The sequence below is a fragment of the Hippoglossus hippoglossus genome, chromosome 7, assembly GCF_009819705.1.
Source record: "Hippoglossus hippoglossus isolate fHipHip1 chromosome 7, fHipHip1.pri, whole genome shotgun sequence".
In the NCBI taxonomy this organism is placed as follows: Eukaryota; Metazoa; Chordata; class Actinopteri; order Pleuronectiformes; family Pleuronectidae; genus Hippoglossus; species Hippoglossus hippoglossus.
The window spans coordinates 15,376,648-15,403,007 of NC_047157.1; the positions used below are offsets into that span (position 1 = coordinate 15,376,648).

Sequence of the window (26,360 nt, forward strand, 5' to 3'; positions counted from 1 at the left end):
TGAAGAAGACATTTGCTGTATTCCTCAGCTGCAACGCTCTATCTGAGCTGTGTGTGGTAACAATCTGCTACTGATAGCTGGAAATCAATGTCGTCTGTTGACGATTAAGGGGAAAACAGGTCCAATTCTTTATCACACAACACACCCATTTTTTGTTGGAGTGAACAGAGCCAAGAAGCTACAGGTCACAGGGTTTGTTAGTTTGAAAAAGAGTTGTGTTTCACACCCAGAAGTCACTATGATTTACTCATACTTAAGATACTGTGCAGCTGATGAACCATGACTTTGTTCAACTGTCGTCTGATCACAGAGATGAACAAGAGACGCAATTTAGGTCAGAAGTCAACAGGGCAACAACACTCTATACTGATGTTCTATTATTAGACAGTGGAACCAAAGCCTTTATAGCTTCCTTTAACATATACTGTACCACTAACAAACTGGTAGAGGCCTCATGTGTCCACTGTCTGAACTGAAGATTTGATTAAGAACGAGGAAACCTCTCCAGAGGCAACAGGCAGTTGTTCCTCAGGGTCGACTTGCAGAGAAAGCAGCAAACTCACTTCATCAGCACAACTCTGCATTGACCTCAATATTGTCACTTTCCATTGTTTGCTTTGCTTAGAGCACTGTTATGGAAAGTTTCTCAGCAAAGGCCTTTATCAAGAATTCTCTGAGGAGGATCGCTGAGGGAGACGATCCAGAATCAGTGTCTAGTCTGAAGGACGTTGACGTTGTAGTAAACCTGTTGCTGAGACCTGCAGTGAGCATGCTCCTGTCTGACTGGATGAAAAAAGATGTTCTGAGTAAAAAGCAGTGGGCGAGTATAACAAAGTACATTGAGAACATTTTTCATGTGTCTGTACTTAAGTAGATATATTTTATAGATTTTTATAGATTTTCACAATGCATTGTGTTACAAGAGTTAACTAAATAAGCTTATTTTCATCTGTTGTTCCTAAACCTAAAATAAAATGACCTATATTATATAATTAAAAATATATACCATTCAAACTGAATGTACAACAAGGCAGAGATATAAATGTAAGTAAATCACATAAGATAACGTGGAACGTGGAACATGGAACATGATTTTATATATTTTCAAAAGTAATCAATAACGAGAGGGAATTGGTCCACTGTCCAATCAGGGTGGGCAGGTAACATTGGACTCCGCCCCCTGCAGCAGCAGCACTCACTCATAACGATAAAGCGAAGCGAATAAGCTACATTTGCCAATTGCTTTTAATAGATTAAGTATATTAAAAAGCAAGTACTCACCTACTTTTACTCGAGTAGAAAAGTTCTTGTGGTACTTTTTACTTTTACTCATATATTTGTCTAGTGGTTTTAAGTTTCCTCCACCAGAGTCAACACGTTTTGCTCTGCACTCAATCACACCTCATTACAGCAGCATTGGAGCTTTTTGATTGAACATAATGAGGAGTGAGTGGGACACTAAGACTAATATCCAAGCTTCAGTGTGGTCAGAACAAATGTAACAGATACTCCTAAAGACCACCGACGTAAAAAGACCCATATGGCCTGAAAGTGGGGGTAGACTCGCAGGGGGAAGTGGCTCCTCTCCCCCTCTGCGCTGTTGGAGAATTCTTTCTAAACAAGGTATGGAATGCACTCCTGTGTTTCATAATTTGTTCCCTCATTCTTCTCCTCTGCACATTTACAAACAGAGGCCTAAGGAAGAGAGAGAGAAAAGAGAGAGGAAGAGAAGTGCACTGGAGCCCTGGAAATATGTCAGGGCAAGGCCATGCTAGTGGAGCAAAAAGGAAAGGAGAATGAACTGTGAGGAAAGGGAGATGGTGAAAATAGTGAAAAGGGGAGAAGATATAATTAATAATCGGCTGACTGGCCTTATGCCGACCAGTCTGAGAGACAGAGAGAGAGACAGAGAGAGAGAGAGAAGTTGGAGACGAACTCAGGGAAGAGGAGGTGAGAGAGAGAAAATGAGAATGCCCCAGGAATGATTTTAATGCTCCACTTGGTGTTCACATTCCAAAGCCAGCAAATCATGCAACATTCAACCCGAAATTCAGACCGGCTGATTTCCCCATCCAGCCGGGAGACTGGGAGCACTGGGTCGCTGAGTGAGCGCACTCGGCTTCTCTCTCTCTCTCTCTCGCTTCATTTATCTGCGTCCTTATCTCCCGTGTATGAGTGAGGGAGAAACAATGCGGAGGAGATCGGCTGCCCGGCAGAGAGGAGACGGGGGGTTGGGTGGGAGGTCAGGAGGAGATGACGAGGTGCAGGGTGGGCCGGGGTGCAGCGTTTATAAATATCTCAGACTGCCGAGCACAAGGCCGGGCCCACAGCAGTGCAGCAGCATACCTTCAATTTCAGCTATTTTTGTTGCTTTTTCCATAATGTCTGAGTTCTGCCTTATAAGCTGATGACAAAGAAGGTTGCTCCCGCTGAGACATAAAAAGACAAACTGGTCAAGGCAATTTTCCCCCAGCATTTGCCAAGAGTGCTGCTTTCTGTCAAAAGTGAACTCCAGTTGTAATCTAAATGCATGCAGGTCATAGGGTCACAGGTTAGCCGAGGAAACCCTTGAGGATCATGTTCCTATGTGTCTAAAAAAAAAACTCAACAACAACCACACTGCTAAAGTGCCCTTGAGCAAGAGGGACGCTGAACCCTCCCACGTGAAGGGGCTGTAACTCATCCAGCCCTCAGAGTCTGAAATGGAGGGCAAGTGGACAAAAATAATTTCCCCGACTATGATGAAGTATTTTCTTCTAAATTGGCTGGAAACTGCAAATGAGCCGTGTCTTCTGCTGAACACAGTGAACCAGCCAACAAGCATGAGGAGCGGATACAAAAAATACTTTACAAAGTCACACAGTTCAGTTACAGGGTGGAACGATTGATCCATTAGTGGGTTTTGATAATCAATTCATCTGATTTAGTTCTGAGAAGTTGCTGCTTTTCATGTGATACTTGATAAATAAACCGTGAAGGTTCTGGACTGTGGGTCAGTCCAAAAAATCTATAAGATGTAATTTTTCATTATTTTTTTATATTTTATGACCAAACAAGAAATTGATTTATTGTTTCGGTAGATTAAACAATGATGGGAATAATTAACCGCATCAGAGTTGTATGTTTTCACCCCTTTCCATTTGCTTGTTGGTTTGTTTGTATGTTTGTTTGTTAGCTGGATGATGCAAAATCAACTGAACCAAGTTCCGTGAAAATGTTTGGAATTTGGTATGACCCCAGGAACAGGGAATTTGTTTCACTTCCCTTAACATTGCAAGATCTTATATTTGATAATTTCTCATTTCTTAGATGCTGAACCCAATAAAAATCGGGATCTTGTTCATTTAAATGTGGTTTAGGGGACTTTTTGCAGAGGTTTTTCCTGAGTGTCATTCTAGTTGATAAACATAAGGTTCTATTGGCCTAATCTATTGCAGCAACTTCATAATATACTGTAAGTGTAGGCAAAAATTTGCTGATAGTTTCTCTCTTCATTGAACTATATAATATAAAAATTACATAACGCACCTTGCATGTATTCAAATACAAATACATGTGTGTATGCCCAATGGACACACATGGGCAGGGAACAGAGTGTGCAGCGCTTATGGTTCCATTTAATGTTCTTTGAATTGGGTCTTTTTAATCTTTTCCCTGATTTTGTCTGTTCTCTCTGTCTTTGTCATTCAACCATGTAAATAAATATGCATGTGGGGGTGTGTGTGTGTGTGTATGTCATTGCTGGGGGGGATCCTTGTCCTAACTCATTGCATGCATGAGTCAACACCAGCCCCCGATGCCCACAAATAAACACACTCACAGATGCACAGGGAGCACGTATAAATGCAAAATGCATGTACAGGGCGGCTGGAGAAGAATACAGAGGAAGAGAAGGCCGGAGAGAGGAAGACATTTGGAACAGAAAGATTGAGATACTTATCATGGGAAAAGATGGATATTCTAGGTCTATAGATAGAAAAGTTGTTCTTGTTGCTATGCTGCTGTTACAGCTGCTCCTAAGTCATCTCAGACACAGGTAAAGCTGCTTACTGTCGCACGGTGGAACAGAGTGGTCCAGGAATATTTTGAGAAAATCTCACAACCAAAAAAACTGGAGACATCTGTAAGTGCATGCTGAGAGAAGAGAGACAGAGTGAGAGCGAAAAGGAAGCTCAGATTGAGCCTTTCTTGTTAAGTTAAAACCTAAATCTCCCTTTGCTGACTTATATGGAAAAGCCTTTTGATGAGAGGCAGCAGAGTTTGTATTTAAAAGTTCACACAAAATGTGCGTAGCTTCAAATATAATGATGAATGTTAAATCAAAAACGTTTGAGAAAGAGCGCTTAGTTTGTTAGTTTGATATTGATGGATGTTCTTCACTCTTTCAGACATTATTATTCAAACTCATTTCATGCCAGTGCAGCCAATTTTATTTGAAGGTATATTTTGCATATAAACCGATTTCAGAAGCAGTTCTCTATTCATCACCATTCATTTCATGTGACATGTTTTCATAGACGAAATTCAAAAAAATATTTGACCACGGCTTAACCTTTATCTCTTGAAAAGTTAATTCAGACCAGCATGTGCAGCAAAGAGGCTTATATTCAAAATATATATTTTTCTATATGGGTTGGCAACCTTGTTGAAGCCCAATCTAACACTCTTTCCTTATATTTCTTTGTTTTCTCTGTTCCTCTGGCAGTCTGCATTCACATGTGACAGCTTTCCCTTCAGTGTGCACCCCAAATACCATAAGTTGTGTGGGAGGCTGTTCCGCAGTAAAGATGTGATTTAGAAAATGATTGAGTTGGTTTTAAGTGCAGTGGTATATCATGCCTATGTACTGTATGTATAAGGAAAACACTCTCAGTGTCATCAATCAGAGTATGCAAATGGCTTTTTTTAAGTGAACTCAATCTGTGTTTGACCCTCAAAAAGAAGTTGAACACACGTGCAACCCTCCCATTAGAAGGGATTTGTTGAATCCACAGGTTTCATTTCCTCCCCCTGGACTGGGAAAATCCCTGTGGACGACACTAAACAATGGCACACCATCTATTTTTATGTGGTTCGCCAACAGTCTTTTACTGGGAAACTGCCCTCACTAATGGCCCTCATGCAGCCAATCTGCTGATGTGACCGGTTCTTACATCAGAGCTAAATGATACATGCTCTTCTCTTTCATTACACCCATCTGTCCACCTGTCCATCGCTCTGGTCTCCTCCGTCAAGTTCAGATCAATAACTCCTCCCCTTCTCCCCGCATTCATGTTTATATATCGTCGTATCTCCTCTTTTTGTCATACCTTCTGGCAATTGTCAAGTAATAAACCTGAAACATACACACACACAGCAAACAGAGCCCCCCCACACACACACATCCAGACATCGTCATGTTTAGCTAATGTCTATGGGTTCCTCTTTCAATACACATTGATTAAGAAGTGAAAAAACAAATGTGTGGCAGCAGAGTCAGTGGAGTGCCACTGCAAACCACTGATTCACCTGTTTCTCTGGCGCACTGCAGTCCCTCGGCTGTAGGCAGAACTGATGACCATCATTTAGTCTGACCGACAGCAGCGGAAGGGATTGAGTTTAGCTATTTATTTACCTAAAGCTACATGGGCCTGTTTTGATCTGAGTGTGCGTGTGAATGAAGCCAGGATGGAGTCACGTAATGGCACACTGCACTGTGTGTCACCGTGCCGCGTACAAGTAAGGGTTATTATTCCTGAGTAGGGGAATGAATCACGCAGTACACTATCATTTCCTCTGGTGTGGGTGGAGTGGCTTCTTTTAGAATCAATGAATGGTGTGGATGCATTGTAAACAGCTACGTCCGAGAAAATAGAGCAAGGCAGCCTGGGAATTTTTTTGTTTGCTGCGGATATCGGTGTCACATTAGAAATCTGGCAGCTCACGCAATTAGCCATCATTTTTTATTTTGATCTTGATTGTCTAATGTCAGTCAGTCCAGGCACCGCATTCGCTGGTGTTGCATATTAAAAACACATTTTAGCTTCAAGGTTTTGTTTTTATCTGCGTCTGCTGGACGGATTACCAGGAAACTTGGTCGAAGGATGTGATATGGGTCAGGGAAGAACTAATAAAATGTTGGTGCGAATCCACATCAGGGGGCAGATCCAAGAATGTTTTTTCACTTTCTTGAACATTGTAGGATTTTTTGACAATTTTCACAGATTTCCCACAGAATAACTTGTGGCTCTTGATGAAAAAAAACCTGGCATGTTTGCTGAACTTATATCTATGAGTGTTGCGAAATCTGGCACAGCTTGATTGAATTTAATGGGACTGTTGTGCCTTGGCGGTCAGAGGTGCTGAGGAATTGATCTAGAGAAGTCAGACCTTCATTGTTCAGTGTTCAGTGTTTTTCCTGTCAACACCACAACAGAAACAGCCGGGTCCTGAGTGTCAGAGCAGGTTGTGCTCCCACTGGAAGTTTCCCAACACAGGCAGACTCAGTGAATGAGTTTGAAAAGACCAAAAATGTGATGTGTCACTCAGTGAAGAGACAGAACTTTAAAGAGATTAGATAAAAAAGGAGAGAAAGAGGAAGTGCTATTAAAGAAAAAGTCCACCAGCCGCCCCTTCTCCCCCAGACGTCAGGTTAATTATAGAAGCTGCTTTACGGATAATTAGAAAAGCACTGTATGTGAGCTCCACGGCATAGTAGTGATAGCAACATAAAAACGTACTTTATATGCTGTATGAGGAGACTTTATAGACTACACAGCTTCACTTTAAGAGTTAAGTTACTCTAAGAGACTACTGTAGTTTTATAATGTGGCGTCTCCAGAGGAAACAGAGCACTCATATTTCTCCTGTTCAACATCGTAAAGCAAGATCAAGAGACTCCAGCCTGTGATACTGCACCAAAACCAGCCACATGCATACACCAAAAGTTTTCTTGTAAAGAAATCCATTTGGAAAAAAACGCTCTTATCATAAGTTTAAAGAGATTTCTCTAAATAGCCTGAAATGTTTAATTCTTCCCATCTCCCACATGTTTATATATTATGATCTAAGTGTGCGTGTATTTTCTATGATAACATGGTGGAGGTGCAGCGGGGAGCTGCGGGTGATGGAAAAGGAGAATATCCATTACATAACAGATTAAGCTGGAGGAATCTGAGGTATGCATCCAGCAATGCATGCCAATAATATGAAAGCTTACTTCATGAGCCCCCCTATGTACAGAGCCTCAGCGGGTGGGCCACACTTTATCCCTTTGATGTAGGCTTGTAAAAGGGAACAAACACATAGCGTGGCACCACAGTGCAAACTCCTACACTGCTATTAGACTGCAAGTCACAGTGACAGGGGTCATGTGTGTGCACGAGACAGCGACAGGGGGAAAAGCGACAGACAGACAGGAAGTATCCGGAGAGAGATCTGATTTCTGATTCGCCCTGCTCTCAGCTTGATGTTACACTGAGCCCAGAGTTTTGTATAAACTCTAAACAAGCAACACGGCCTGCAGTGGACGACTGCGCGTTGTTATTACATATGCCACCCGCTGCTTTTACTCGACCACACTATACTAATGGACCGCTGCTATTCCTGCTGCACTTCATTACAGCGAGAGAGAGAGATAGAGAGAGAGAGAGAGAGAGAGAGAGAGAGAGAGAGAGAGAGAGAGAGAGAGAGAGGATTACTGCTGTTTTTGTTCTCTGAAAACACTGTTTGGGGTAGAGGAATGTTTCTCCCCCTGTCTTCCATCCATCCACGTGCTGCACATACCCAACTGACACCCACTCATCATGATGAGGATGGTCAATTTCCAAATCACACACACACACACACACACTAACCCAAACACACTTCCTCTCCCTCACTTTTCCTTCTCTATCTTAAAGCGAGGAATGTGTAATTCATGTCCTCTTTCCTGTTCCACACTGAAGGACGGACGTCTTCTTTTTTTTTTTCATATGCTTGCTCAGATGTGTGTCTGATACACATCTGTTGCTGTAGCTGGAGGCGGGGAGACCAAGCGAGAGGATCGAGGTTTACACTTAAACCATTAGCACACGCTCAGAAGGAATGGAAAGAGAGATAAGGGAGAGGTGGGTGGACATCTGAGAAAATGTGGAGGAGAAAAAAAGAGTGAGGTATTAAATGGAGAGGAGAAGAGAGGAGAGGAGAAGAGAGGAGTCACTTCTTGCTTCAGTTCAGTATGGTCAACAGATAAGTGTACACAATACTCAGCACAACACTCACAGAGCATTTTTCCAGCCTCAATGTAGATAAACTTCAGAATGACTGTGTGTGTGTGTGTGTGTGTGTGTGTGTGTGTGTGTGTGTGTGTGTGTGTGTGTGTGTGTGTGTGTGTGTGTGTGTGTGGTGTGTGTGTGGTGTGTGTGTGTGTGTGTGTGTGTGTGTGTGTGTGTGTGTGTGTGTGTGTGTGTGTGTGTGTGTGTGTGTGTGTGTGTGTGAGAGAGAGACTGACCTCTGACTCGGGCATAGCAGCAGCCACACTTGGCGAGGACTTTACGGAACAAGTGTTGGCAGCCACAGCCTCGGTGGTGGCGATGGTGATGGTGGCCCCCTTTCATGCTGGTGAACCATGAGCAGAGGTGGGCATGGCCCGGCACTCTCTCTTTCTCCCACTCCCCCTCTGTCCCCCTCTCTCTCTCTCTCTCTCTCTGTCTCTCAGACTCCCTCGCTCACCCTCTCCCAAGTAGAGGTTCCACTCCTCAAAGTGTAAATCCCCCCCAAAAGGGTGAAGGTGGATCCTGCTCCTCAGTGGACTGCAGACAGAGTTAAAGCCCACATCCACACAGAGAAGAAGAGGAAGAGTCCGCAAAGAAAAAAGCAGCAGCCAACAGGAAAAATCCACACTCACAGGGTTGTTTCTTTTCTTCAGCTGGTGATAAACAGCCAGGGAAACATTCCAGCAAGCTTATTGTGATATTGAATGAGCCCCCGTCCCTCTGTTTTCTTTATGGTGCTGAGCTCTTGCCTCTGTGAACTGCCTGGTCAAATGACAGACTGGGAGACTGCTTCAGAGAGAGAGAGAGAGAGGGGGGAGAGAGTGAGAGAAAGAGAGATAGTAAGGGGAGGGGTGAGGAGGGTGGAGTCTGCAGCTCTAGTTGCTGGCTATTCTAGGATAAGGTTCCCACTCCCCCAATTTTCTCTCTTCCTCTCCTCTGTTTCTCTCCCCTCCTCTCAGCTGTTTTCTCCCCCCCCCTCCTCCCTTTTATTTCCTCTCTCTCTCTCGTCCGCCGTCTTCTGTTATTTTTTCTTCTTCATGCATGCTCTTAGGTATCCAGCACAGAAAGCAGATTAAATGCCATGCTCTCCACTCAGAGCTGACCCTGCTAATAGTAACGTCTGTAATGATGCATAATGCTATTTACAGAGGGGAGGCCATGTTGGGTTGGAGGTGTCATGTACTTTCCAGTAAGGCAGCCACAGTGTCAGAGCCACGGTCTGTCAGCGTGTTACACACTTTCTGAAGAATGTGTGCGTGTGTGTACATATGTTCACTAAATGGATCGTAGTGGGCTTTCCTGGCTGGGGCTTCTCCAATACTGACGTCTGTGTTCATTTATCATCCTGGGGGGGGGGGGGGGTCAGTGTTGATTTTTGTTCTTAGTGTTTCCATGGAGTGAGAAGGAGTTCTCACGTTTCATAATGTAGGCATTCTTTCTGTGTGTGTGTGTGTGTGTGTGTGTGTGTGTGTGTGTGTGTGTGTGTGTGTGTGTGTGTGTAGCCTAACCTATAGGCTAAAGAACAGTTCACAAGCTTAGCTGAAACTAATCCCCAAATTTAAATAATCATCAGAAAATATGATTTAATCCATTACTGGACAAGTTTGTTTTATATTGTAGGTCATGTTGATTAAAAATATGTAAATTCATCACTGAAACTAGAGCCCATACCTCCACCAAGGCCTAACAGTCCCCTTAAGAGACCACATTTTAATTCATTAGATCATCAAAATCCATGATTTATTCCCTAAATTATGGAAATGTTAAAAAACGCCCTATTTCGCAATATCAGTGAAACAAAAATCCTGGGTCAGCCCCCGATCAGTTTTTCGCAAAACAAAATTGAATTGGTTCCTACTTTGGTCATGCCCCACCCTAACATAGAGATCGGTTGAGTACTTTTTGATATCCTCCCAATTAACACACACACGCAGACGAAACCTCCTTGGCGGAGGTAATAAAGAATTCCTCTTCTTCTTGGAATACACATTATAGCAAAACTTCCTTAAGAATACATTATCATACTGCCCAACTCTGATCTCAAAATCTGTGTTCGAAGTATATTTCCCCAAAAAAACATCACAGGTGCTGTTATTTATTGATTTTCCACCTGTTCATCCATAAAATGATGCCTGCATGTGTGTGACACTGACGCAACACGTCTATGGGTTTAAAAGAAACAGATTAAAAACAAACATCACTGAGATCAAACACACAAAATACACAATCTGCCAGTCTTAATGTTTTCATAATCATTATAAAGTCACTTTTCCAAGTCAGTGTGTTGAACCTAGAAGCTGGAGATGTTGTGTAATGACCAACATAGCATTACCATATTTAGATGTGTGCTTTGCATCAGAGCATATTAAACTGAATTAACACTAGACTATGAGTCACCAGCTGTTGAAATCAGAGTGTTGAAATGTCAGCGAGACGACTTATCCAAGGAAACAACTAAGAATGGAACTACAACCAGGGAGGAAACCGAAAATGGTTGTCGAGAACGCTATTATGAGACGCTGCTCCGTCTGAAACCTGACCAATTAGTTTCTGACCAACAAACAGCATTTCTTAGGCCTGAGGCAGCTGAGCTCATGACTCAGTGAGTGATCTCATCTCACAACGTGAACACGGCATATGCTGCTTTCAAACATGCACTGGGCTCCGCAGTTTCTCTGGATTTTCTCCACGTGTGAACGCAAATGTCCGAGTGAGACGCTCCACAGTTTCTCAGGACTTTATCCGCCTGGCCTCCTTTTATAAAGTCTGTAGAGAGCAAGGAGAAGTTGATGTGAGAACAAAGCAGGGGATCCCCCCCGCTGGATTCACCGCAAATTCAGGTGCACTGTCAAGAGCTTCAATAGTTTTTCTGGACTGTCTCTTCAGCATCCATCTCTCCACAGTGACATGATGGTGGCAGACTGCTGTCGAAGATGTTTCTGTCGTCTACAGGAGACTGTCAGAGCAAACACGAGCCGGGCTGCCTCAGCCATTAGCCACACAAGTAGAGCACACTCACACACACACACACAGTTGCATTCGACTCTTCTCTCTCCTCGTATCTGTTTCTTTTCCCTCACTCAAAAATATTCAGAGAAAAGTGACATGTAATAGAAGAAAGTTCTGCAGCAGAGAGAGAAACCCCACAGTCACAGATACATTATCTATTCTCTGGGGGAGGCCGCACACAGATTTGCCACATGCAACACTTACACAGATAGATCACAATCCCCCCCCCCCCCCCCCCCCCCCCCCCCCCCCCCCCCCCCCCCCCCCCCCCCCCCCCCCCCCCCCCCCCCCCCCCCCCCCCCCCCCCTCTCTCTCTCTCTCCTGGCCTCCCTCCCTCCCTCCATTTCTTTTCTCATAATGGATGCCTTAAGCGACTGTGATTGAAGGGGCGATTCACCAGAGGAATATTGAATTGTGCTGCTGGAATGGCTCCACTTGTCTGATATGGCTGACAAACACTGTCGAAGCACGGGAGCACGATTCAAGGTGGGTTTGAGAGACAGCGAACTTGACTGCAGAACAGACGAATCGAGGCAAAACAAAGACACGCGGATGAGAATCCAGGGGGCAAAGCATTACCAACTGAATGAACACATGCCTGCTCAAAAACACCAACTAGACACGGGAGAGGAAAGTGTTTTACTGCCAGACACCCAGTAGGGGGCATTTTTTACTTGTTGCATAAGGTTGGTTCGCCCAGTCAGAGGTGCTGTTTCAAATGTAAACATTAAATGAACTGTTTTATTTTGGGATACATAGTATCACACTGTGGAACATACTGACATACAACGGATACAGTCGTATGCCTGTGTATTCAACACCATCAGTGTCTTATGTGTAATGAAACCACCCTGAATAATTGCCATTGACAGAGGCTTCGTGTACAAAGCCCTGGATGCTTGCAGAAATATGGAAAACATTTTCCTCCCCTGGCTCAAAGGGAGGAGCAGGGGATCTGAGGTGAGGCATGCATTAACTCCCATTCATCTCTCTCCTTTTATCTCTCCCCCTCACTCCTTCCTCCTCTCTGCATCCCCCTGACGAGTCACATAGTCACACTAAAGATGATTCATCTGCACACGCATGCTTGTGCAGGTGTGTCGAAAGCGGCCCAGACGGCTAAATAAAAATCTATATAAGTACATTCACACTGGGATGGATTTAGAGGCTTGTCTGCAGATCTGCACACTTGCAGATATATGGCTGTGTTTTTCATTTGAGGCCAACGAGCCAAATAGGGAGAATGCATCTTTCCACCAGAGACACTCAGTCACATTTAGGAAGCGTGTTCAGAGTGGAATCTCGAGAATGATCTATGATGTAAAGCGGCTCGTTCAAAAGAGTGGAAGAAAGTTACTATAAACACAATGTTCACTGCTCGATTAAACTTAAGCTATAGGATGAGCAAGGAAATAGATACATGTGACATGAACATGCACAGTAATACTGTAGCTAGAGCAACTCTCACATCAGCAGATATGCAGTTGCTTATTCGCAGTGTGTTCCCCAACCCCCCCACTGACATTAGCCTCTCCTCACTTCATCAGCCAGCTGAAATCCTGCCAAAAAATGCTCACTTAGATTTCATGTTCCTTACTCCTTCTCCCCCGGTCCCTCTCTTTCTGTCTCTCTCCCTCCCCTCATCTCCAAGCTAAACGCCAATTAAGGAAAACGGGCATTCTGGACAAGCCAATGAGAGGGGGAGGTCTTTTTTGGCCGGTGTCCCATCACGGAGCAGAAGTCACAGAGAAACTGTCCTGTTCTCTTCTGTTGTGTCCCACTGGTCTGCTGAGAGCTGCTGTTTTTCTCCAATTAGACTAAACTACAGTGCTGGTACTGGTACTTACACCAGTGTGTGTGTGTGTGTGTGTGTGTGTGTGTGTGTGTGTGTGTGTGTGTGTGTGTGTGTGTGTTGGTACAAGTCCATACCTCCCACTGCTGTACCTCATGATGCAGTGCAGCTCTGCAGGCAGCAGGAGCTCTGCACCACACAGAAGGGAGGTGCACCACCCACAGAGACGTGTTGCTCAAAACATCCACAATACTCATGCACCGCCCACAATTACAAGCATACACACTATACACATGCACACACACTCCGTTCAAACAATCACACACTATGTCCTCTCACTTTGGGGAAGTTACTGGAGGCTGTCAGAGTTTTCCTCCTCTACTTGACCCGCAGCCTCACTCCATTGCTTTTTCTCTCTGGACCTGGTCTGTGAACCTTGCTCTAGAAGCAGCATGCGAGCACCGGGACTCAGGGCCTGCTGACTTTGTTCAAGGCGTAATCCTGAGCTAAAAACGCCACCCAAAGGAGAAGACGTTAATTAAACAAAAGCAAACCTAGGGACCACACATGGAGAGACACTGCCGTGTTATCTTTAATTAATAATTTGTGAAAGCAGCGGTTTTGCTGTTGAGGGAAACGTCAGAAAAAGAGATTTGTTTCTGCTCCATCGCTAAATTAGCTGGAATCATGCTGCAAATCCATACAAACAAACGGATGGAAATACAAATCTGTATTCCTGATTTTTGCTGTGAGTGCTGCTGCCTGTGCACTCACATGTTTTGCTGTCTCTATAATCTGCGTCCTCCCTTCCAGGTCAGTCTGCAGACTAAATGCCAGCTGTGCTGTGGAGCAGTGACCTGTGAGGTGTCTGACCTGCCTGATGTGCACCTTCCAGCCAGCCCTGCCTGACCCATTTCTCTAAAAGCACAACACGAGCCTCTGCAATTTAACTCTACAAACTAGAATTACCTCCTCACGCTTCTCTGCCTGCACCAACCAAGTTTCATTTTACACCCGTGTCTGTCCAGGCTCATATAATACGTGTAGTGAAGACCTTTAAAGAATTGAATACAAGTTTTGATGTGTATTTTGTTTTAATAAGCATACAAATTCTTGAGTTATGGCCAAACACATGTGGTGTGATGCCACAGATGTAATCAATTTTGCTCTAAGCATTCCTGATGAGTCGTGTTGACAAAAATGTAAGATCCCACTTGTCTCTTACCAGCAACTGAATGTTTCTGTTGAATTTGAAGAAATTCCATTATAGCATTCCTGTGATATCACGTTTATGAGAGTGGAACTCGCAATCAGAAGGACAACCAAGTACAATGACTATGGCTGCAGCTGCCGTCAGCATAGAGGCATAAAAACACACACATTAAATATGTTTTGGAAGCAGATTATTCATGTAGAATAGGCAACAGAGACAGAGTAAAGCCAACAACAAAACTGAGTTCAGCCCTGTGAAATATTGCTAAAGTGTTCAAAACTGTTTCATTGTATTTTCAAGTTGGAATATAGGGTATTTGGTCTTATGTATATTTGAAAAAAGAATTGCCTCTGACAACCAATGCAATTTTTTCCAGATTCATATGAGGTATCTCTGACATTTGACCTTTAACCACTGAAATCTAATAAATTCATCTTGAGTCCAAGTGGCATTTGGTCAAACTTGAAGATATTCGGTCGAAGTAGACTTGAGACAGTATGTTCAAGAGGACAAAAACATGTTTTCTGAGTCCACTGCGACTTTGACCTTTGACCTTTGACCAGCCAAGTCTAACCAGTTTATCTGTGAGTTCAAGTGACAGCTTGATACCAAATTTGAAGAAATTCCCTCAAGGTGTTCCTGAGATATCGCGTTCACAAGGATGGGACAGACACACAAAATCATAATGCCTCCAGCCGCTGGCCATCACCAGCACAGAAGCAAAACGCACACACACACACACACACACACACACACACACACACACACACACACACACACACACACACACACACACACACAATTACTAGACGGCATAGATAGACTACACAGCGAATACTGGCCCCAAAGTTACAACCTCAAAGTGAGCGCACCTGTGACCACTGCAGCAACACAACACAAACTTCATGACGATACTTTGCCAAAGAACCATAAAAGGAAGCCTGATGAGATTCTGGCAGAACGTTCTTCAAATGAAGTCAAAATGAATTTGTTTGGATCAGACGAGGTGCAGCACATCTGGCATAGACGTGGCAAAGACATCACAGCACTGACCGTGAAACACGGACATGGGAGCGTAATGATATGGGACTGTCTGACTGCAAAGACGACATTTCTAGATGGAACTATATGCAAGTTTATAACTCACTGGAAAATCACAAACGTTTTTAAAGAAGAAAAAGGTGAGGGAAAAACATGACCTGACCAAATATGTCTCCTGACTGGAATCCAATAGAACACATTTGGAGTGATTTAAAAAGGAAGAGAAAGCAACAACAGCCTCCAGCAAAGAGCAGCTGAGAAGAATCATCTGTGAAGTCTCCAGACTGGTATCCTCTATGGCTGAGAGGATTAAACCTGTCATCCAAAATAAACCAGGACAAAATATACATAAAAAATAAAGAGGGGCAATTTCATGGAGGAAGAGGGTGTACTAGCTTGTATTGCAGTTGGCTCTTAAATAGGAAACAGTTCATAGTTTAATGAATCAAATGTTTCTTTTCCAAATCAGCTGGCTTCATTCTTCTCCGGCCTTAGACAAAAACAAGATTGTATTAAATGGACACAATATGTATATTTAAGCTTTTGATTACATTGACAAGATGTGTACTCAGTGATGCTGTGATCTTTTAATTATGATAGATCTGTGAGCAGCAGCTAATCAATAGGGTTAATGTGTGATCACCAAACAGCAGAGAGACACAGTTAGCAACTAGAACAATGGAGCTAGAAAACAACATATCTTAGGCATGAGTTGATTGTGACCAAAACTAGAGCTAAAAGAAAGTAAATACTGGACTTTTATTTTCCTGGAAGACAGAGAAACGACTCAGTGACTCTGCGAGTCTTAGATAGTAAACAGGTGACTGGTCTCTTAGTCAAAGCAATACCAAAAGACCCAGTTTGAGGATGGTGTTAAGAAGCGTGGGATCATGGGAGTTGTTCTACCTGAGGCGAGTCAGACACAAATCATGTTTACGGATGTGAATTGTATTCAAATTTTATTCACCTTAAGCAACTAACGGCAATGAATGATCGTGTTGTTTTACGAGTGACCAATACAAACAGTGGAAGGAAAAAAAATGTGTATAGCCCATATTCACAAATCACACCAGGGCCTAACAAGGGGTGATGTATTCTGCCCTTAACCCTAATAGAGTGAGGAGCAATTACAAAAACATCTCTTTTAACAGGGGGAGAAAACAGAGAAACCTTGGAGGGAGGAGTAAATGTGTTTCCTTTGTCACACATCCTTTGAGGAAGTTATGAGACAGACAAAGGCGTAGGTAAAGTGGATATGACGTAGTTAAAAGGCGACCAAAAAAAAGCTCGGGGTTTCTCTGAGTTTGAACGTTGTTGGAAACAGTTTAGAAAATGTAGGTACACAAGTCAAGAAAATATATGTCAAGGGTTTAGTCATTTTTATTGAAGAATTTCTACATATTATTTCCTTAACTTATTCAAAAACTCTCGTACCTGAAGTTACGTTCACTATTTCATGGGAATGTTTCTCGTAAAGGGCCTGATCGATGGGTCAAAGGTGCAGATAACAGATTTAAAACAAATACTGATCCGTCATTTACGTTGTGTACAAAAACATCAGGAGAGTCAGAAAAAAACTGATGAAGAAGATCAAACTTTTAACTTTGTGATATTTATGACAACTCTATAACCACATGGTCCTGTCACTGTATTCTGTGGGTTTATATACATTAAAGAGACATTTGCAGTTTGTGTTGGTGGTGCTAGTTATATTTCCCAGTTCAGGATGTAAGGAGTCATCTGACATGCATTTCAGTAGACGCTGTTACAACTGTGTAGATATATACGCACAACTATCTACCTGTGTGAGGTAAGGCTGTGTAATCTCTGGCACTTACTATACAATATGATGCAACTTCAGGGGGATCTCTGCCCATTTAAGGTCACACACATACAGTTCAGTCGCAGGGTCCTCAGAGATCAGCACTTCTCCTTGGATGGCACAGTCTCAGCCTCTCACACACCCCAATATGGACAAGGGCATGCATTTTCTGCATAGTTTACAGAACAACTACTCATAAATAAGGTCAATGTGATGAAATATGCACGCCACCACATTGGGTTCATATAGTCCCTCTGAACATATGGATGTTTTCCCCCTATATGTTAGCTCAGGTCTCTGATATTCCATGTTTGAAATCCTTTAATTATTTGAGGATTCAGGAAGAAAATTACGTACAAATTTAAATTCTTCACCATTTTTGTGAGGAAATTGAAAAGTGAGAATATTTCACAAATGTTCTTGCATGTGAGCATGTGTATATTGAAATAGAGACATTCACAGTGTATGTGGGTTTGTACCAGTGTACTCATGCAGTTGTGTGTCGATTACAGCACTGTTATTGTTACTGCTTCAATGCAGTTTCCTGTTTTCCTGTGGCCTCATGCATTTTACCTATAGGAAAAGACAACATAGTAAAACACAGTGTGCTCAGGCACACGTGGCCATCCATCACTGATCTGTGTTACACAACAGACACACATTTCATCTGGGGAGAGCGAGAGTGCTAACAGTATAGACGGGGGTCTGAGGAGCCGAGGGAAGAGAGGGGGGGGGGGGGGGGGGGGGGGGGACAGATGAGATTTGAGAGAAATATGATCAGCAGCTCTGTGTACTCGGAGGAGGCCTGGTTTAACATACCACTGCTGAGGACATTGCGTTGAGGAGAGTGGAGATACATAGGTACTGGAGAAAAAAACAAGGGTGAAATGAGGGCAAAGAAAACGATTCGAGGAGAAGAGAAAGTCCAACTGTGATAAAGTTCATTGTTGAGTAAGAGGGGGAGTTAAACGTAAGTGGGATAAGGAAATAAAGATAATTGATCGTGGTGGAGACAAGAAGTTACCTGTGTGACGCCACTAGCAGATCCCAGACTGCACTTACAGTCCTGTGAGCCCCGTCTTTAATTAAATGTCCTCTGCCAATCAAACCATGCAGCCATTTGTATTTGTGTTTTTAGTGGTTGATAAGCATTAACCTTTTTATAACTAACATTGGTTCTACAGGGAAATCATAGGGAAACAACAGATGCAACAGCTGTGAATACCAAAAAGAAAGCTTGAGACTTAACAAGTGATTCGTACCATCCATTAAACAGCCATGTGCCACCATAAACAGGTAATCTTTTGTCCTAAGTTGTTAAAACAATTAAGTATGGGGCCCTGAACTCTATGTTATTTTTGTAATGGGTCTGTTGAACTGTATTTAAGTGTCTGTGAGTAAACTCTATTTTCTCGTTTGTTTTTATTTGTAATCTATATCGTTGTTTTTCCTGAAGTAAAAGAAAATTGTCCTCATTGTGGACAATAAAGTTTCACATAACCTCATCTAAGTGGTAGAATGGTAATTTGCATATATTTTTATTGTAAAATAAACTATTTAAATGGTGTAATTGTCTTGTATAAATATATACTTTAAATGAAAATGTAAAATTGTCTCAAAACGTTGTCAAAAAAAGTTTGAGATTTAGGTCTTTATTGAGAAAATTACAATGGAATAACTATCTTTTGGCCAATATTGATCAAATCTAGTTTCTACTACAAGTTTACTAAAATTCACCAACATTGCTTTTTTTGCACAACATTGCACAAATGCTTTTCTTCAATGTCTTCATTTAAAAAAAAAAAATCACTCATGTATTTAACATTATACACAGATTCTGATAAAAACTAATTAGCTCATTCACACATTAAAACCCTGATCCATTATTTGATTATATGAATATTGAATGGAGAGGAAACAAATTAAAACACTTATAGTGGAGCTCTACTTTAGGCCACAACATCATCTGTATCTTGTTGTCGTGGGTTCAGATGTTTTCTTGTGTTTCATAGATTTTTCCATCCAATTTCCCATCCGGAGGAAATTGGGCTACGCAAAAACATTTGAACAGAAGAGCTCGTCTGGGATTGAAATAAACAATCTCCCTTGTGGTCATCATCCCTAACATCCTTATGGCCCTGAATTCTTCTTGCTTTTCAGAGCCCTGAGCTGTGAGCTAAAATAATATTTGGCAGCATTAACCTCAGCAGCACACCCGATCCTAGTAAGACCATTACAGATAAGCATCGCTGACAGCTTCCTCTGGCCTCACTCACACGCCTCGTGTACGCCATGTACCTTTCTGCACAACAGTCAGTGGTCCGGCCACACGGTGCACACCAGCAAACCTCTCATGTATACACACACACTTTCCCTCACCCAAACCCTGAGCCAGCGACAAAGCTCCTTTTGTTCTATTCCACTGAAGGAAAAAATGGCAACGCACGCAACCCTCTCACAACAAAAATCAGAAAGTGCAACAGTGCTGGGTCAGAAGGGGAAGGCCGGCAGCTGAACATGTTTTCTTGCCCCATCTGGAAAGTGTTCGAGCAAAGAGGCACACACACACAAGAACTCTCAGTCTCTCTCACGTACTTATGTATGCTACATTACAGCAAAGCAATTCAACTCATCAGGGCTAATAGAGGATACGGAGGGTGGAGTTTAATGAGAGTAAACACCCAGGTGACTCCCATCTGATACTTCCCCTGAAGTTATTACTGCCTAATGACCACCATCAGATATGGCAGATGGGACTCAGGCCTGTTTTGACTCACATGTGGCTAACATGCAAGAGCAGACTTAGCTGAAACTTCGCTGGAAAGGCCTGGGCAGTAGCTCACATGGCAGGTAATAGATTCAAGATGTTTTTTGTTTATATCACGAATCTTGGATAAAGAAATCATCACTGTTTACTATGTTTCTTTTTTCACCAGAGTGATGGAGTGGCCGAGCAGGCTGTTTTACATGTCACTTGCGCTGAAATCTGAGACGTTGCACACAAAGAATCAAAGCCGACTCTGAAAGTTTGTGTTTCGGTGAGTGTCTAAGCTCTGACTGGTTTGGTCAGAGCCAGTGTTTGGACTAGCATTGTGAGTTTTATTGAACAAAATGGTCTGTCACGCTCGGTGCGGCTCTTTCAGGTCTTACCTGTTTTTTCTCTCCGCTCTGGGTTTTCTGTGTTGGTGGTGGCGGCGGCCTGCTGCTCCCACTCCAGCCCCTCCGGCTCCCACAGGCCCTGGACAGGCCCCTTTTCATCCTCGCTTGATGGGAGGTCCGCCTCACCCCCCTCTGAGAGCTACACACAGAGATGCCCTTGTCAGCGGTGGAGGAAGTGATGGTATATTGTACAGAGTATACCTTTGGTCACGTAACCACAAAACATACCAGCGGCTGCTTTTGTTTCCACGATTCCCGGCATCTTTCTTTACCCTCTTCCTCCATTACAGACTGAACAAGAATGCAGTGGAAATCACTGAGGTTCAACTTTTGCCACAGAGCTTGAAAAAAAGCTGCCTCTCAGACGACAGTTTCAATCTGTATTTAAAGCCTGGCAGCAGCAGAGCAGAGGTTTATAAAGGAGTTATCGCTCCTCTGCAGAGATGGAGGGAGATTATAATCACTCCTATGGTTTTTACCACTATTTGGCAGGGAGGAAATGATTCATCAAGATAAACAGTTTCAAAGAGACAGACATTTGGACCTTTTAACTCACTCTGACCCTTGACTCTTTCAATTTCCATTTGTTGTGTTGTGCTTAAATTCAGTCAAGTTCATTAAATGTAATTATATGCTAGACTTTATGTTGATTTTGTAGATAAGCATTTAAAATTGCGGATAAAATAGAAAGAATCACCTGTAACAGTTTCAATGCAGAAATGTGTGAACAAAAAGAAAAAGAAGAAAGGAACATAAAGAAAAAGTTGAGGAAGGAAGAAGGAGGATGAATTTGCAGGGTTGCAGCGGGGGGTCAGTCCAGCATGACTTTATTTATGGTCAGATGGTTTAATCACCACTACTCTGCTTCCTCTTCGGAAACATCCAAGATTCCAGCTGAGCACTGAACGGAGACTGGCAACCCCTCCATCCTCTCTCTCTCTCTTTCACTCTCCCTCTCTCTGCTTCTCCTGCTTGACCATTTTAGGTTTATGACCAAGTTATACTTATGACCTAAAATAAACTCAGCACGAGTGTTATGATGTTGCGTTACGCTCTGCGAGCTCGGAAAAATGCTTCCACATGCATCTGCTGCTTGCCTTTTGTTTGTGACATTTAGCTTTCATGTGACCGCACAAACACGGCTTCACAACTCACCCACTGTTGATTGGGCATGGCCACAGAAGTCAGCACGTCAGCCATGGCTCCCAACATCTGGTCGGTGCGTCCCTGATTCTTCTGCAGAGCCTTCATTGTCCACAACACCAAAACAAAACCTCAAGTTATTCTCCTCCTGCTGTTGTGGCCTTCGATGTCCAATTCTGACTCAACCTCTCCCAACCTGTCCGTCCTGCGTTGTGTGTTTAGCTCCTTCACACAGAGCAACAGTTTGGAGCTTGAACCACCGTAGCCCACCTTGTTCTATACCCTGGTACACAGGAAACCTCACGCATATGAAGAACTGATCCTGGACGCGGGGGGCAAGTCTCCTGCTTGTGGACAGGAACTTCACAGCTCCTCTCTCTCCCAGTACACACACAACAGTTGGCTGCAAGTGTCTCTAAGTCCAGTAAATACGTCCACCTTGTGTTCTCAATATGAGCGTCTCCTGGAAATACAGATAGAAGGTTTTCTTGGGCCTCCTTGAGCACAGTCATCTGTCCTCTTCCTTGTCATTCTTCCTTGTCATCCTCCATGTGTCTCTCTGTGAGGTGAGTCCTCCCCTGTCCTCTCTGAGTGCTGAACGGTGAGTTGTCCCTTCAGGGCTTTACCCTCCCTGAAATCCTCCTTTCTTGTTCTCCATTGGCTCCAGAGGATCACCACCCCCTCCCCAAAACCTCTCCTCCTTCCATCATTCTCTCTCTCCTTTCGTTTTCTTGCTCTGTCTTCACCACCTGGATTTTCTTTCCCCCGAAAACCTCAAACTATCTCAATCTTTTTTCTTTATCTCCTCCGGTCTTGCTTTGACCCATCCTGGCACCCGACAGTCTCTCTTCATCTTTGGCCAAGTCTCACACAGTGACACACAGATTGTGTGAACTGGGCAGCCCCAAATAAGGCATGAACACACAGTCCACGAAGCTCAACTATTCAAGACACTGTCATCGATCGTGCACACAACTTCCACAGCTTCTTTAACTCTACTGATTGATCACAGCAGTGTTGTTTGTTTGTGGTCACTTGAAAGATCGCCTGCTTTTAAAATGATTTGATTAAAAGCTTTGCTTATTTGCTCACTGACAGATTAACGCTGCAGGCCACATGGAAAGTGTGTGTAATCCTTCAAGAAAAACACATCGATCACACTTCTTGCACTGCTAGATTTTGATTTTCTTTTTTTAAACCTGTGTTACTTTAATCGAGAATGTAGAGTTACAAATCTGGACATATTTATATCACTAGGCAAGTATAACTGCTTGAATAAATTCCCAAATACGACTCAAATGTGTCTGTAATGAGGTAAGTTACGTTATTTATATCCACACTGTGACTGCACAGTTATGAACAACAGCAGAAAGAAAACAAAGAAGTAAGAAGAGGCACTTGAGCCCTCATCATAAATCTACAACTGGGAACAACATGGGAAAAACTGAATAACACACATGTACATTTATAATACCAAGTCCTAATTTGTCATTTAATAGATAAGATATTTTTTCATTAGACTTCATAGGCAGAAACAAAAGTATCTATAATGTACATAAATACTTTCTCAGTTGATTCATTTCTTCCGTTTTAGTTTCAATTTATTCTGGACCATTTGTTTTTATTGTGGACCCAGTTTCACAAAGGCACATGTACGTAATTCTACTTGTAGAAGCTGCTTCACAGTGGTATATACACATTATTACTCTGTGGAATAATCACTTCTTCAACACTAAACTGCAGAAATGTGTTTATTGTTGCAGGATTTGCTAAGACTGTGGTGTAATTCTACTCAAAAATGCCCTGCCTATACTTTTCTGCTACTAATAGCAGGTTAAATGTCAGAATGCTAACACGCTCACAGTGCCAATGCTAACATGCTATTAGCTGCTAGCAGCACCAAACACAGAGTACAGCTCAGACTTTTGAGAATTCCCAAAGGGACGCAATGCATCCTGACGTCAACATGAATGTCTGAATGCCTTTTTATGGAAATGTGTCAAATAGTTGTGGAGATATTTACGTTTGAAACCAAATGGTGGACGACTTACCAGTAGTGCTGCTCATGTAGGCTCCCTCTAGAATCGGCAAAACTAAAAAGTGGGCTCAACTTCATGAGGTGTTTAAAAGTTTTCGTCTTTGCTGTAATCATTATTTTCCCTGTTAATCAATTTAACATTTTCTTTACAGGCCATGCAATACGCTGGTGATCTGTCCAGAACCCCTTCTCTCGCCCAGTCTCAGCAGGGATTGGTTCCATGGCCACTTGGATGGATGGATGGATGGATGGATGGATGGATGGAGGGATGGATGGATGGATGGATGGATGGATGAATGGACGGATGGACGGATGGATGGATGGATGGACGGGTCGAAGGATGGATGGATGGGTTTTCTCTACAGTTTGAACATCTTCATTCACCTTTTTGTCTCTGAAAACATTTTTTGAACTCTCTCATGCTGGGACACTGGGAGTTACGACTGTGTTTCCCATAGACTTCTTGAAGATTTAATAAAAATCTATAACGCAGGAGCTTTATCATTTTGATTAAAAAGTGGACGCTTGGTCAGAGACTGAACATTGCTGCTGTTCCTCTGAGGAATTATGTTCAGCTTTGGCACCAATATAAGTTATAGAAACATACAGAGTATTTGCCTTTAAATCACCTGGAAACTATGCTCCATGTTTTTTCTTTTATCTAGAAGTTATATATTATATATAACTCTCTGAGAAAATAGAGTTGTACAACCAAGGATTTGTTTTTTTATGATATAAAATTGCTGTCAGTTTCTGGAAAATGTTCCAGTTGTGTCTGAGAGTTTCTAACCTCCACTGAGCCAAAGTGCAGCCAGAGATCCACTCGCTCTCCTGTTTTGGTCATACGCAGACAAGGCCGGGGGTGATCCAGCTTCTTCCATGAGAGTCTCTGTGACCCCGTGCACATCTGGTATTAACATGCGGTTTCTGTGATCCGATCACAAGTGGTCAGCTCGAAGTACAGGTGTGAACGCACTCAGATCGGACGTCTATCCAATCACGCCAGACTCCATTCAGAGGTGGTCTAGGCCAAACGTGTCCACATTCTATTAGCAGTGTGAACGCGAATGTTGTCCAGGCCACATTGGACGAGCGCCCACTCAAGAGACAACAACAGAAGCGATTTGCCTTGAAGACGTCAACGGTGTCTTTTGACTTCTTCTTCTCCTTGCTGCTTCTCGCCATGCATTACTTCTTTGCAAGCGAAAATGATGTATGTGTTTATTTGCATATAGGGCTGAGAAGCTCTTAATGCATGGACTCAGAGCTGTCCGCTTGTGATTGGATCACATAAACCACATGGTACTACCATGTGTGTACGGGGCCTATAAGACCTGCCCAGCAGTATAAGGTTGCCACATTAGATTCTGCATTTTATTCTCATTTAAATTGTCTCTGCACCAATTTTATGATATATTTAAAGATTTAAATGTGCCAAAGTGAGACCTAGTTAGGCTACAAGTCCTAGTAAGGCTCACTTTGCTTCGCTGAATTCACCCAGTTCATTTGAGCTTTCAGTCACACAGAGACATAGCAGACACAGAAGGAATGTCGGCAGTCAGAAAACAATGCACCTTTAATAAACTTTCAAAACACCAGGGAAACGCAACAAAGACAAATTAAGCCCTGAGCGTAACTGCGTTGAAACTGTTACTTTCCACCACCTCAGCTCTAAATCCCCTTTTCAAATTATCCTTTAAGCTTTTGACTTTTCATTGAGCTAAGGCAGACGTCTAGATTCCACAAAGAAAGAGCAGTGAAAGAATGAAAAAGTGCAAAGGGAGACGTGAAGATTTGAGTCGAGCAGGGATTGCTTTCACCAACTACTTTGTGTTCGTTTAAAGTTTCCACATCACTAACACCCCCCATTAGCACAAGGTCAAGACTGTGTGGACATCAGAATCGCTTTATCCCAACCCGAGCTGCCAAAAGAGGAGCCTATGAGCCTGTGATGACTTGATAATAGAATGAAATGGCACATGAACCCTGAGGCATTTTACAGTTTTATAAAGTAGGAATCCTATTCTGCATGATAATTCATAGGAAATGGAAATTAGATTTTATATATAATTTAGCAAAAAATAAACAAAAGCGCGGTTGTCTCTGTGGTTGAGGGTTTTTTATACATTTTGAACTGAAATACTTTAGTCATTTAGATTCAATATGAAATAAAACTACAAGATGATCTTCATATGTGTAGAGGTTTGTATTTCTTGTATTTTAAAGCAAGAAGACCAAATGAATTCAGAGTTATTACAAAATCTGCTTAATCACCTTGCAATATCTGTTAACTTGATGATTCACGCGTTTATATCTCCCAGACTCGATTACTGTCCCTTTTCACCGGCCTCAGTAAATTGTCTACGCCTGCAAATTGTCCAATATGCTGCTGCTGCAAAGCTACTGACCGGATCCAACAAGATGACGCACATCACACCCATTCCATATTCTGTACTCTGGCTTCAGAATTCATTTTAAGCTAATCGAACCATGGCCAGGGAACTAGGTGCATCTCCAACCTGTTGCTACCTTACATCACCAGTAGGTCACTCAGGTCCTGTGAGCAGAGTTTACTAGTTGTCCCTCGCACATGATTAAAAGGTGATTGCACATCTGAAGCCATGGCAAGACACTTTGGAATGTCCTTCCTATTGACATAAGATCTCATCACATAAAAACTAATAAATTCAATCTGCCTTTTTTCTACTTTTCCTACTTTTTTTATTTGAGCAAAAACGCTTTCTCTGTCTCTTATTGTTAAATTTCAACAGTTTACAACAGTGACTCGCTCTGTGAAAGATGTTATATTAAATTAACTGTATAAACTTGTCATCTGTTTGGGCTTCATCTCAAAAATAATTTAAATGTTAAGTATTTATGATGGAGAGAGTTATACACTGATCTGTGGT

At 42.6% G+C, this 26,360-nt stretch overlaps 1 protein-coding gene across 1 annotated transcript in view; it reads right to left on the reverse strand.

Annotated features, from left to right (window-relative positions):
• arhgef25a (Rho guanine nucleotide exchange factor (GEF) 25a) overlaps positions 1–22,021 on the reverse strand; it is a 46,831-nt gene extending 24,810 nt beyond the window's left edge. Inside the window, 2 exon segments of the mRNA XM_034590605.1 lie at positions 20,262–20,409; positions 21,426–22,021. Of these exon segments, the coding sequence (XP_034446496.1) occupies positions 20,262–20,409; positions 21,426–21,521 (244 nt within the window). The 5' untranslated portion in view covers positions 21,522–22,021.
• Between the last annotated feature and the right edge of the window lie 4,339 nt (positions 22,022–26,360).